General features: G+C 46.1%; 1 protein-coding gene across 1 annotated transcript in view; it reads left to right on the forward strand.

The window, feature by feature from the left end:
• The first annotated feature begins 14025 nt into the window (after positions 1-14025).
• NOL7 (nucleolar protein 7) overlaps positions 14026-14321 on the forward strand; it is a 34369-nt gene continuing 34073 nt past the window's right edge. Inside the window, exon 1 of the mRNA XM_082258189.1 lies at positions 14026-14189. Coding sequence (XP_082114315.1) covers positions 14071-14189 — 119 coding nt within the window. The 5' untranslated portion in view covers positions 14026-14070. The remainder of the gene's footprint in view (positions 14190-14321) is intronic.

Here is a 14321-nt window from a genome sequence, read left to right on the forward strand (position 1 = left end):
CTATGGTTTATACGGCTGGGATTGTAATCTTATTACCCTTAAATATGCAATATAAAACATATAAGGAAGGAAATAAACAATTGAATAATATCAAATAACATAGCAAGGAATATTTACCACACTTAAGATGGCTGCTAGCTTCAAATGGTCATTACCAGAGTCCTTAAGATGGCTGCCTTCTTAAAATGGTGGCTTCCCTCCAAGTTTCAGATAAATGATGGAGCAAGATGGAGTATGTCTGGATGAATATATAAATGGACATAGTAGTGTGTATGTTGCAAGTGTAAGGGGTGTTGTCAGTATATGTAATGTGTCCTGTCTCACATCTGGGTTCTCCTTTTTATATGGTATTGAACAAAGGACTATTAAAATTACCATAAGTTAAACCCAGAGGGACTAACATTATGCCCATTGGTTGGTATATTCTATCCATTAACTGGTGAGGTCATAGTCACACCTCTCTAATAATTAACCCAATACTTCGGATAATAAAGTTAAAGGATGATTTCTCTATATTTAAGAGTAATCATAAAAGCAACATAAAAACTTGTCCATACTCTCAGTACATACATAAATGTCCATCTAATCTCCATCATTCATCTTGGCAATTAATGCCATTTCAATAATAATTATTTTTAATACTATATATATACTTATATTGAAAAATACTAAATTATCCCAAGACTGCATTTATTACTATGTCCAAAGGAGGCAGTATTGTACTGTTCATTAAATTCAGTGTTTAAAATACGTCATAACATACAATAGCCCACTATTTAAAGATAACCTTTGACCTGTCTGGCTAGTGAAGATCCATTAATTATTTCCTCATTATTTTTTCTTTGAGTGCGAAAAAATGGGTCCTAGCTAGGACATCTCGTGGATAGCCTGCCCCCATACTCCGCGGGGCCCTTACTCTATGGACCCTATCTATCTCAATTGGCTCCAGTTGAGGTCTATCCAGAAGCCCATTGAAAATGCCGGTTATCTTGACTGACAATTCCGACCCTTTTATCATCTCAGGCAACCCCCTAAGACGTATATTGTTGCGCCGATTCCTATTCTCTCCGTCATCTTGCTGCAGCTGGATCATGATTAACTGTTTGGATAGTAATTTCTGATGCGCCCCTATACTTTCAACTTTTTCTACGATCTGGGTCTGCTCCTTTTCCACCCCCTCTATTCTACTGTCCATTTTCTGCATTTGGCCCTTCAAGGAGTTAATTTCAATGGTAAGTGAGCTTACTATGGAGGCTGCAATAGCTGTCAAATCTTGTTTTGTGGGCATAATGGCTAGTAGCTCCTTCCATTCCAGAGTCTGTGTAGGCGTGCTTTGCTGGGGGGAGTCTTGTGAGGTTAACTGCTCATCACTTGGTGCTACAGTCTGCTCAGATATATCTTCCATTTGCTGGTCATGTGTCTCTTTACTATTATTACTGCTTTTACTGTCCTTCTTTGCTCCTGTGTTTCCAGATGCACCTGGCCTTATTGGTGTCATCCTAGACTGTTCCTCCACCCTCCCGCTTTGTGCACCCCTAAGAAAATACGCGGAAATGTCCGCCCTCCTTCCTGGTCTTCTTATGTTCTGGGGTTCATTTTTCTGCATGGGGGGTAGGGGGGATGGGGACTTGGTAGCTTATTGGTGTTATGACTTCTTCACCTCTAGCCCACCAACGTCTAGTTAGGTGTGTCCATATTTCGGTCCCACACTCTCTATCCCCCTTGGGTAACGTGGAACTCAGCCCCCCCGAGTGTAACAGCAGGTCAACCAGTCTCTGCACTCACCAGGGCCGTCGCTGCACTTTCTCCACGCTCAGCTGCAATCCCTGTACTCCCGTAGTGTCGGCTGGCTGTTTCCGTTGCCTCCACGCTAGTATGGGTGCAGGAAGTTCCGTCTTATTTGGTGAGTATACTTCTTGGGACCGGGCGGGGCCCCTATGTTTGGGAGTCTCGGTGTTACTCTGTCCTCCCCGGGTCCGAGTCCCAGTATGTGGGCGTCTCGGCATTGCTTTGTCCTCCCCGGGTCCGGGTCCCTATGTGAGGGAGTCTCAGCGTTACCCTGTTCTCCCTCTCTGGGGTCGGCGCCGGTCTCCCGTGCTACCACGCTCGGCGGTATCCGTTTCAGCCTCGTGTGCTCTCTTCCGGCGTCTGAAGGGGGAGGATGCCGCTGCTTGTTGCTATGGGCGGATGCCTGCCTACGGGTGCCGGACCTCTGCTGTGAGCCTCCTCACGGCGTCATCCTCTTGCCACACCCCTCACCTCACAGAGATTGAAGCAGTAGGCTACGGTTCCTGCTGGTTTACTAGATCCATTAATTATTTGACCATGCCATATGCTGTCAGACATTGCGTCTGGCTTGTAGTATTTATGATTACCTTAAAAACTTAAACACAAACTTACATAAAGTGAGGTAATTAGTTACAGGATACACATGTCCTTACACTTAATAGAAAAGTATTCTAAGTAAGATTTGTTATTTAGCAAGAATATAAACCCAACATATGTTAGACAGATAATTTCTAAATATGTATATGCCTTACATAATATAATGACATAATTATTGCTAATATCTTCTCACACATGATAATGTATCTTTAAAACTTATATATATTTTAAATGTCTGATAGAGTATACTGGGCTATTGTCCATTGTTGCAATATTTACATACAGGCTGGCACTACCATTATGTCTTATCTGAAGAGATGTCTAAAGGCCTCTTATTTATGACTACATAGATACAGAGATCTTCTATTGCAATTCTAGACTCTTTTGTAAGAGACATCTTGCAACAGAACATATATGAACTTTCATTCACCTCCAAACAAAATGGAAGCTGCACTGTTCCAAATCCCTATACATAAGATGGAATATACATGGCTTTTCAAATCCATTTTTTTTTCTATTATTTAATCCCCAATAATCCCGACAGATGGGTATCAGTGTAGAGCCCCAGAGCAGTGAGCTGTCAAACAGGCACTGGGAGTGAGCAATGTGGTGGCCTCATCAGTATGTTGCTCTTTCCATCGCTATCCATCCAGGAGCCTGGAGGTGAGACAGTGTCTAAAGGCCCGTACACACGATAAGAAAATCTGTAGCGAAAATTCGTCCGACAACCGATCTGCTGATTTTCGGATTGTTAGTATGGTGCTTTCGACAGCCAACTCCGACTTTTCGGCTGACAAAATCTTGATGTGCAGGCTATATAATTTTTGTCGTCCGTAATACGTCTGATTTTCGTCTCATTAGTACAAATTTTGACGGAAAAAATCTTAAGAGAAAGACTAGGCATGCTCAGAGACGAAAGAACACATACAAAGCAATCCAACACATGGCATCACTTCTGAAGTAGAATTCTGTTGTACGGGAAAATTCGTATGAAAATAACCTCTTCACTTTCCACATCAGACTAGCATGCCACAAAAAACGGACCACAGATCGTTCGATAATCTGATCATGTGTACGGGGCTTAAGATTTACTTATTAACTGCAGAGGAGAAAAGTGAGGTCAAGGGCATGGCTACGCTATCTGCCAGTGGTGCCTAGGTCACAATTTTGGCTTAATGGAATTATTAAATCTTTGATAGGTACTAGAGCTGCACGATCTCTATTCAACCCCCCTGACTATCATAATATGGCATTTCCACGATTCATGTATATATAGAGTCGTTCCATGCTCACAGCTGTCAAAAAAAAAAAAATAAAAGCAGCTGGAAAAGTTTATCGACAACATGCATTGAAAGAGATAAAAAGAAACATTGTATCTTCTATTCTTTTAGGGATTAAGTGCCGGTTCACATTGGTGCGATGCGAGAACCCTGCAAACCCACTGCGGGTTCCCGCATCGCATCCGACTCGCAGGCAGTTCACACTGCCATATGCGAACTACTGGGAGTGTCAATACAAAGTTAACGACACCCCCAGATTAGTTTGCATATCGCAGTGCGAACTGTCAGTTCGGACAGGAATCGGATAGCATAGGTGTGTTCTGGTGTGGACCATAAAAAGGGCCCTGTGCGACTTTGGTTCAAATGCGATGCAAATTTAGCCTTGCAATCTGTATGGCTGAATTTGCATCGCATAGACATCGCATATGTGTGAGCCGGCACTAAAAGGATGAACTTCGGTCTGCAAATGAGGTCAGTTTAACCACCTAAAGACCAGGCCTTTTTCTGACACTTGTAGATTACAAGTTAAAATCAGTATTTTTTGCTAGAAAATTACTTAGGACTCCCAAACATTATATATATTTTTTAAGCAGAGAAACATTATATATATTTTTTAAGCAGAGACCCTAGAGAATAAAATGGCGTTGCAATAATTTATGTCACAGTGTATTTGCGCAGCGATCTTGCAAACGCATTTTTTTGGGAAAAAAATACACTTCAAAGAATTTAAAAAAACGAAACAGTGAAGTTAGCCTAATTTTTTTGTATAAAGTGAAAGATGATGTTACGCCAAGAATCGTGATCTTTATTCTAAGCAAAAAACTGTGATTCTCATTTTATCCAGAATCATGCAGCTCTAGTAGGTACCTGCATAAATAGCTGTTTGCCTGAAGGTCAAGTTTAAAAATAACCTTTAACACATGGGCTTAATCCTATCATTTAGCTAAACACTTAGCCATTTAAAGCCTTAATGTGATCATGTGAGGATAGAAATTTGGGTGCTACCATTAGTCACTTGATTTTGGATGGTGGAGATTTTAATGCTTCTATTGTGATACCGGCTTCACTACCTAGCGAGTCATAGAGCCAACAATTTGTCACCTCAAAAATGAATTCCCAAAAAACAGCAAGAATTTGCTTACTGACCAGAAATACAAACCGGAAGTAGTAGTACTGTTTTAAATTGCAGAGCTTCTAAAAATCACTATTTCTGATCTCTGTGTTACATTTAGTAATGAGTAGGGATGAGCAGAATGCACCTGGGTTCAGTTCAAGGCAGGTTCGCAAAAGTCAGTGGGAGCCAAATGTTAACATTATTGGATATTTTCTAGGCTAGAAGGCGCAGGATTGTCAAACACATGGTATGGGGGTCTGGGTACTGCCCTAGGGAACATGTACCAAAGCAAGTAAAAAAATAAATAAATAATTCAGTGTGGCAGGCAGCAGCTATTTAATAACTTACTATGCCTGGGGGGTGCCCACTGCCCCTGTGAAGTGGCACATCTGTATAATATATACAACGTACCACAGCAGCACTGCATAGTTGCCAACATTTGAAAAAAATTTCCAGAGACACTTTGCAGCACAGCTATCAATTACCACAACCACTTCCCTGAAGCTCCGCCCACTCCACATAATTAATCTCCGCCTACTTATCATCAGATTATAGGGTCTACTCAATAAAGAGAGAATTACGGGAAATTAAAAAGGGAATTTCAAACTTAAGGCCAAAGTAGCAGAGTTGGAATATTTCTCCCATTCAGCTGCACTACTTCTGCCTAAAGTTTAAAATTCTCATCACAATTCCCTGCAATTCTAAAGTGTCAAATGTGCTCAGGTGTGACCATACAAAAAATGGAATATGTAAATATAAATAAAGTGCAAAGTGTAAATAAGTACAATAAATCGAATTATACCAATTGTACTTATTTACACCTTGCACTTTATTTATATTTGCATGTTACATTTTTTGTATGGTCACACCTGAGCACATTTCACACTTTCACATGTTATGTTACCAGATATTTTTGCACATAAGATTGTTTCTTTCATCCTACCTACCTTCATGTCTGTGAATGTTCCTTCACTCTCCAGGTGTCCTTCTCTGCTCTGCTGTGGCAGCTGACGCCAGCGAGGCCGCTGCCGAGAACGAGTGGCTTTGATTTAAAAATGGCAGCAGGCGGCGCCATCACATAATTACGCATGCTTGTATGAGCTTTCCTGAGCCCGGCAGGCGTAGGAACGGCGCATTCGCTGTTATGATGTCGGCCTGCAACCATTTTTTTTTTACCGGCACTGGATGCTTGTAATTGCCCCCCCCCCTCCCCCAAAAAAAAAACAATTTCACGTCAGACCATTAGTGTCTGCTATGATTTTTGAGCGGAAACCCCAAGCAAAAAACAAACCCCCTACTATGTGCTTTTTTACCCCTGTGGCAGTAGCTCTGAACTCAGCAATGCTGTGATGGAGGAGATAATGGACCACACAGGGGGGTTTGAGCAACAAGGTAGGATGCGATTATGCCATCTCTTGGAGTTTTTTGTACAAGCTTCAGGAGTTACAGTTAGTTGTTATATACAGATATCCCTTAAATGCATAGGTTTTGGTAAGGCTGAACTAACCCTTTAGTTGTATTGTCATAGCTGTAGGCCATTTGGACCTCTTGGACCGACCCCTGGGTGAAAAACTCCCAGTTGGAAATCTCCACATTCTAGCTTGTTACTAGGACGTGAACAATCCCTGACAGCTTTGTTTAAGTATCTTCTGGTGGGTTAGCTTGAATTTGAACAAGTGGATAACGTAATTACCAAATTTGGCCTCATTTACATGGGGGCTGAGGCCCACAGTCTGTGAATGGGCCATATGTTTATGCAACTCGAGCTACCGGGTGCTGCATACAGGCAGCCCATGCAAGTGTATGGGGATGCAAACCGATACAGACAGCCACAAAAAAGTTGCATTCGGGTCTGCTCATCAACACCCGTATGTCTGTCCTCCAATTTGTGTCTGTTTGCCCCATGTTGACATTCTGTCTACTGTAGCTTTTTTTAATTTTGCAGAGCAGGTTAGGGACTGGCCATAGAGGGATTACTCTGACGCAGTTGCCCACCTTAACATGTATTGCAATATGTGTGAACTAGATGTAGCACTCTCCTAGGTAGGAGCAAGGAAAACCATATTGTGGCCCTGTCTGCTTATCAGGGGGGCCTGATTGTTCAGCTAGGCTGTCATGTGTTTCCAGGTGTGTCTATTGAGCTTGGGGAGTCTCCCCACTGTATCCAATAAGGGCTCTTGTTGGACGGTGGAGAAAACCTAACCAATAGCACACCAGGGCTTATATCAGTCTCAGTGGGCGGAACCTGCCACAATGCACCCTGGGATTGGGTATAAGTCTGAGGGGAGCACATGACAGAGGGTCTTTGCCGGGAAGCAGAGTCCTAGGAGGAGGGTGACAGCTGTCTCTCCTCCTGTCAGCGAGTGAAAGTGTCCTTGGCGGTCGGCGTAGAGGACGAAGGTTGAGCTGAGTTTGCAGAGAGGGATCCATTGTGCTGTGGACTGAGTGGAGCTGCTGGGCAGAAGTTTCCTGGAACAACAGCATTGTGAGTACTCAAAACTGCCCAGGGGTCCACCTAGGAGAGGGGACCACTCCAGAAGGTCAGAGGGATTCGGGAGCCAGCTAACCAGTAGAGGAGGCTTAGAAAAGGGGTGCCAGTGTCTAAGCCCTGAAGATAAGAGAGAGAAAGGGGGCGCTGGTGTGGGCCCTGAAGTGTTCAGCAGTGCAGCAGTTGAACAAGTAGCTATCTCAGCAAGGAGTGCTTAAGGGAGCTTAAAGAGGACTTTGTTACACAAGGTTCAGTTCAGTGTTAACAGCCAGCAGGCCAGCGTCAATCGGCGTTGACTGGCATCCAGCCAGCATCAAGTCAGCGCCAACAGACATTATTCAGTTGTCCCAAGCAGCAACTTTTCTGGCTCTGAGGAAAGGGGTTCGCCCCTGAAACGCGTCAGCCCAGCCACAGCAGCCCCATGCGGCACTCTGCATGCCATTTTGCTACGTATGGGACCTTGGCTACCTTGGAGATTGTATATGCAATGTTGATGTGTGTATTATCACACCTGCCTTGTGAGTATATTGTATACTTTTTAACATTTTAATAAATGGTTTTAGTGGTGATGCATTAGGTCGGTGCTCCCCTTTTTCTTTTGTCTTTTCTCTCAATATCCCACTTTAACCTCTTCCCTCTGATGGTATGCATATATGAAGCCTCCCGGCGGGTGGACTTTATATCTTAGGGTGACCAGACACCCCAGACTGAGGACACTGTCCCCGTTCCACGTCTGTCCCCAGTTTTGTCCTCAGATTGCAGGCCCTGGGCCGCAATCACTGCTATTCTCCCCCTGCAGTGCTGATCCAGCCCTGAACCCCCCAAGTGGCGCACAGTGATTGCACATACATGGCTGTGCTGGCCACTCTGCTGAATAGAAGGAAGGAGCAGGGAGGGGGCGGGGACCAGACTGACACTGGGGGAGGAGCTTCAGGGGCCAAGCCACGACAGACCATTGGCTACAACCTGCAGAAAGACTACACGTCTGCAGGGAGTGCTTCTGATCTCTGGCAGCCTCTTTCAGCAATTTACTGTATATATACATTCACTTCAGCAACAGCTGTACATCATTGCCCTGGGCCAACTTACTGATTAGTTACAACAGTGGGCCGTGAAATTTGCAACAGCAATGTTACATATATAGAGAGAGTAAAATACACTATATAGAGAGAGGGAGATACAGTATATAGAGAAAGGAAAATAAACTATATAGAGAAAGGGAGATACAGTATATAGAGGGAGGAAAATACACTATATAGAAAGAGGGAGATACAGTATATTTAGAGAGAGGAAAATACAGTATATAGAGCTAGGGACATACAGTATATAGAGAGCGGGAAATACAGTATATATAGAGAGAGGGAGATACAGTATATAGAGAGAGGGAGATACAGTATATAGAGATAGGGAAATACAGTATATAGAGAGATGGAGATACCGTATATAGAGAGAGGGAGATACTATATAGAGAGAGGGAAATACAGTATTTAGAGAGAGAGGGGGATATAGTATGTAGCACCCTCCTAGTTAGGTGCTTGGTAGAGAGTGTAGTTTTGTCTCTCTCTGCTTATCAGAAGAGCAGCAGGCAAAATCTTCATGCACTCTACTTATCAGGGAGCAGGATTTGTAGTTAGGTCTCCTCAGTGTGCCCAGTGTGTGATTCATCTGGTCTCAGGGAGTGTCCCCAGCTGATCCAATGGGGAAGCATGTTGAATACTGGAGGAAACCTGACCAATGACACACAGGCTTTTGGTGATGTCCTAGGGGTTGGCACAGACAGTGGTGCATTATGGGACAGGGTATAAAAAGCCACAGGCACATGAGGTAGAGGTCTTTTGGGCGGGAAGTCAGGTCCCAGAAGGAGGGTGGCGGCTGCCTCCGCTTCTGCAGCAGTTGGTGGTGGTCACAGGCAGTCGGCCTAGTGTACCGGTGGTGTGAGGCTGAACCCAGAGGTCAAGGAGAGCTGACTACAGGAGTTGGGGCATTGGAGAATCTGGAAAAACAGTGTCGCGAGTGCAGAGGAACCTGCTCAGGGGTCTCCCCAGGAAGGTGACCACTCCAGAGTGTAGAGTCAGTGGACAGGTGTCAGCTAGCCCAGAGAGAAAGGGGATACTAGGGGAGTACACTGAAGAGAAATACTATAGGAACACTTTAATCATCTTCATTCAAGTAGCAGGATGAAGTAGCGGCCTTGCCGCATTCTCAAGTAAGAAGTCCTCAGCATTGTGAATAGTTGACAGTTGGAGTATCCCACTCATTCCTTCTCCCATCCCAATTTAAATAAAACCACAAAAACAACAACCACTGCAGTGATCTTTGACTGAGCCAAGAACTTAAAGTGTCATGTTTTCAGCAAACAGTTGCTACGGGTAACCCAGGGGAATCCCTAAAGTGTAATATCCAGCAGTCCTCTAGGGGGCAGCGCTACATTTGGGGGCTCATCCGGGATATCGCCCTGGGTTACCGGAATGGTTGCTAACGGCAACAGCTGAAAAATGTTGCCTAAAAACGTCATTCGTTCTCAAGAAATGTGCTGGAGTGCTCAAGCGAAGAGTGAGGCCTGCTCTAAAGGAGATAGGGAGAGTGGGATGAAGAATCAAGTTCACAGTGACAGTTGCCAGTGGCAACAGAGGGACTTTTGTTAGGACTGTGATTTGTTCTCTCAAGAAATGCGCAGGAGTGTTGGAGAAAGAGAGTTGCATCACGCTGTGAAAAAGGACTGTGTCTACTTAACAGTGAATGGTGCAAGTGTGGACGGAGAAAATGAGGGCCCAGGGCACGTGGATCGTGTGCCATGTGTGCCATCGGTGCCATGTTTGTGCCAGTACTATACAGAAAAATGTTGACTGTAAATGCAGGCAGTTAATGACAGTGGGACACTTTTCCAAGATAGTGGCCAGGAGGATGCTGTAGAGAAAAATGTTGACCGTGCAGCTAATGACAGCGGGACACTTTTCCAAGACAGTATGGCGGTTATTGCCTGTACAAGTGCTATGAAGAGAAATGTCGGCCGTGCAATGTCTGACAGCGGGACAATTCTACTAAATAGCAAAGAGGGTCAGCTGGCCTGGAGAGATGGAGGTGCAGCTGAGGCCCTGGTACAGACAAGGATGGCGGATGCATGTGGATTGAAGAGCACGATCCCCTTTACAGTGACTTTCATACTAGCTGAGCTGAGATGGAGTGGCATTGAAAAGGTTACTGTACTGAGCGGGAAAGCGCACGCTGGAGAGATCTGCCTAGCAGAAGGAGCCACCGCCAAAGAATCAGCTAATATGGAGTCGTGGGCGGAGACGCCGCTCACGTACAGCCAATCTGGAAAGAGGAAGGGAGCCTACAAATTACTTTTGCTTTCAGGTGGAGCTGAGAGGGAGACACATGTGTGGAGGAGCAAGATGCCAAGTGCCGGAGAGAGCCGGAGAGCGGAGGCTATCCCACGTGTTGGTGGAGATCCTGCGGAGCAGACCGGAAAGCCAACATCGACCAAGTGGGATACAGGGGTGCGATTGGTGCCCGATGGATGACTGGCATTGTGTACCGAAGCAGGCGTGGAACATTTGGGCCTGGTATGTAGTCAGTGTCTGAATGTTACCATGCGGATGCAAGTGTGGGTTCAGTGCGGGCACTGTGGCAATCTGCTGCTGCGGGCAGACAGGAGTGAAGGTCAGCCCAGAAGATTGAGTGTGACATGGGAGACCGGGGTCACTCGTGCCCTTTCGGCTGCGGAATCGGGACTCTTTATGGGCAGAGGAAGAGGAATGCTCAAAGTGTCAATGGAACTGGGCTCTGTGACATCTGCGGGTGCTACAGTGTGCAAGATGAGAGAAACCCAAACATCCGAAGCCGTGTGCATGCAGGTAGTGAGGGCCAGAGAGCGGCCACCTGATGTACAGAAAACTGCAGCGGCAGACACCCGATCTGCTCCAATAAAGGGAGAGGGGAGTAGATGGCCTGCAGTGACCAAGGCTGCAAGTGTGTGCAGCGAGGAATAGGCTGGGGTCATCGATGTGGGTCTCCCAGTTTCCAACATTGTTATGGATCCTTGGAGGAGGGGATGGATGGAAATCGAGTGGAACTGGGGGTCGGATGATCGGAGCAGTTCGGTCAGTCCAGGTGTTCCTGATGAGGAGACTAGAGATTCTGTGATGCATGGACAGTGCGCCAAGAATCTGGGGTTCTGTGAGGCCTACTCTAGCCGGGTCCCAGATCTATCCCCGCCTCGAAACTATGCCCGGGCTCGGGACCAAAATGAGGCCTATGCAACACTCATCATCAAAGAGGAGACCCTGTATTCCCCACCTTGGGGAGGCAACAGACAAACCCTCCCCAGGTTCTCTAGGATGCAACGGCTGATGCAGAGAAAGGTGGCCTTAGAATACAGTTATGACTACCCCTATGCTCTAAGGGAGATTATGTTAAAGATTGAGGTCAAGAGAGAGGCCTGGTGTGACGAGGCTGTGTGGGACTTCCTCTATGTCCCGAAACCCCACTGCAACCAGTCAAAGCCGGAATTGTGGAGGACCTTCCAATATGTAAAGGCAAATTGGAACTTTGGGTGGGCTATCTACATAGAGTAGAGGTCCGCCGCCACCCAGACGGATCTGGCCAGGCCTGGTCAATCCCTGTGAGAGATTCAGAAGGGAAATTTGTGCGAGTCCCCCACCTCTGACTATTATTGCTAAAGACACAGGATGCTGAATTTAGTGAGGCTGGCTAGCCTGAGTGTGATTATTTGCTGCAAAAGAAGAAGGGCTGGATAGCCCAGATGTAAAGTGTACAGGAAAGTTCCAGTTCATCTTATTGCCAGGGCCCGAGCCCTATTCCCAATGTCCCTTCCCCTTCTATCCTTGCAAGAGGGGTTGGGAAATCTACAATCACCATTATTAAATGGTTCTACTAAAGATGGCCGACACTCCAACTTTCAAAGAGAAGAGACCCTTATTAAAGGAGGACTCTAGAAAGATTGCAACTGTGCTAACAAGGACATCCTATGGGCCATCGGGCCAGGATCATGTATCACATCAAGATGAAAGGACACTCTGTAGAGTAAGTTGGGTTTGGTCAGAGAAGGTTTGGGGGTATGGGTTTAGTCAGAGAAGGTTTGGGGGTATGGGTTTGGACAGATGTTTATTATTATTCAGTTGTCCCAAGCAATTTGTGCATAGTTGAGCAAGAGGAGTATCCCACTCATCCCTTCTCCCATCCAAGTTCAAAATAAATACAAAAAAACCCAAAGATACCGGACTGGTCATTGTCTCAGTGCTCACACTTGGAGAACATGCTTAAATGTGCTGTTGTTGATAGCGGTAACCCAGGCGGACCCATATCCAGCAAAACGGCTGGGAATCCTGCTACATAAATTTCAGGTTTTTTTTTTTGCAAAGTTTGCTAGAAAGGGTTATAGCAGGGTGCAGACTGCAGAGGGTTCATCCTGATCAAGCAGAGGCTAAGACGGCAACTTCCTTGACTGTAAAGAATAGACAGGTAATGTCCCACTTTAACCTCTTCCCTCTGATGGTATGCATATATGCAGCCTCCCGGCGGGTGGACTTTATATTAGGGTGACCAGACACTCCAGACTGAGGACACTGTCCCCGGACTACGTCTGTCCCCAGTTTTGTCCTCAGATTGCAGGCCCTGGGCCGCAATCACAGCTTTTCCCCCCCTGCAGTGCTGATCCAGCCCCGATCCCCCAAGTGGCGCACAGTGATTGCACATACATGGCTGTGCTGGCCACTCTGCTGAATAGAAGGAAGGAGCAGGGAGGGGACAGGGCCCAGACTGACACTGGGGGAGGAGCTTCAGGGGCCAAGCCACGACCGACCATTGGCTACAACCTGCAGAAAGACTACACGTCATCAGAGAGTGCTTCTGATCTCTGGCAGTCTCTTTCAGCAATTTACTGTATATATACATTCACTTCAGCAACAGCTGTACATCATTGCCCTGGGCCAACTTACTGATTAGTCCCTTCCCCTTCTATCCTTGCAAGAGGGGTTGGGAAATCTACAATCACCATTATTAAATGGTTCTACTAAAGAGGGCCGACCCTCTTACTTTCAAAGAGAAGAGACCCTTATTAAAGGAGGACTCTAGAAAGACTGCAACTGTGCTAACAAGGAGATCCTATGGGACATCGGGCCAGGATCATGTATCACATCAAGATGAAAGGACACTCTGTGGAGTAAGTTGGGTTTAGTCAGAGAAGGCTTGGGGGTATGGGTTTGGACAGAGAAGGTTTGGGGGTATGGGTTTGGTCAGAGAAGAATTGGGGGTATGGGTTTGGTCAGAGAAGAATTGGGGGTATGGGTTTGGTCAGAGAAGAATTGGGGGTATGGGTTTGGTCAGAGAAGAATTGGGGGTATGAATTTGGTCAGAGAAGGTTTGGGGGTATGGGTTCAGTCAGAGAAGGTTTGGGGGTATGGGTTTAGTTAGATAACACCACCAGTGAAAGAGACTCTGTCAGGGTATCCCATTAATACAGAATTCTGCTTAGATTTTACGGTCAGCCTGGCCAGCAGGTGTCGATGTGAGAGAAAGATGACATTCAAGCGCGCAAAGTGTCTTTGCACCTCCATTGGTCATACAGGGCAGCAGGTGTCGCTGTGTAAGAGAAAGTGACATTCCATCAGGCGGTGCACCTCTCTTCCGCAGCTCTAGTGTTTCGATCGAGGGTTTTAGTCAGCCGGGCAGTAGAGGTCGCTGTTCGAGGTATTCCAGCAGGTAGTGTGCTGTTGTACTGTACTCTTTATCGCTCTTCCGCTTCCTGCAGTCAGCTGAGCTGTGTGTTGTGTGGAGGCAGCATGACTCCGGAGCAGGAGCTGGAGAGTGAAAATGATGAGGCGCCGGAGGAGGTCACTTTTCAGAATGCTAGAAGCCAGGCGGAGGAGAACGCCCGCACGAGGAAGGAGGTGGCCAGCAGGTGAATGAGCGGCCAGAAGGACGTCTTGTACTGTGTGTGTTCGGTGGCTGCATCACCAAGTGTGCAGGATGTACCTCGTGTAACTGTACAGAGCACAACATGGGGGGAGGCAACACATTCACTATAGACTCC

The sequence above is a fragment of the Pelophylax lessonae genome, assembly GCF_965119305.1.
Source record: "Pelophylax lessonae genome assembly, chromosome: 5".
NCBI lineage: Eukaryota > Metazoa > Chordata > Amphibia > Anura > Ranidae > Pelophylax > Pelophylax lessonae.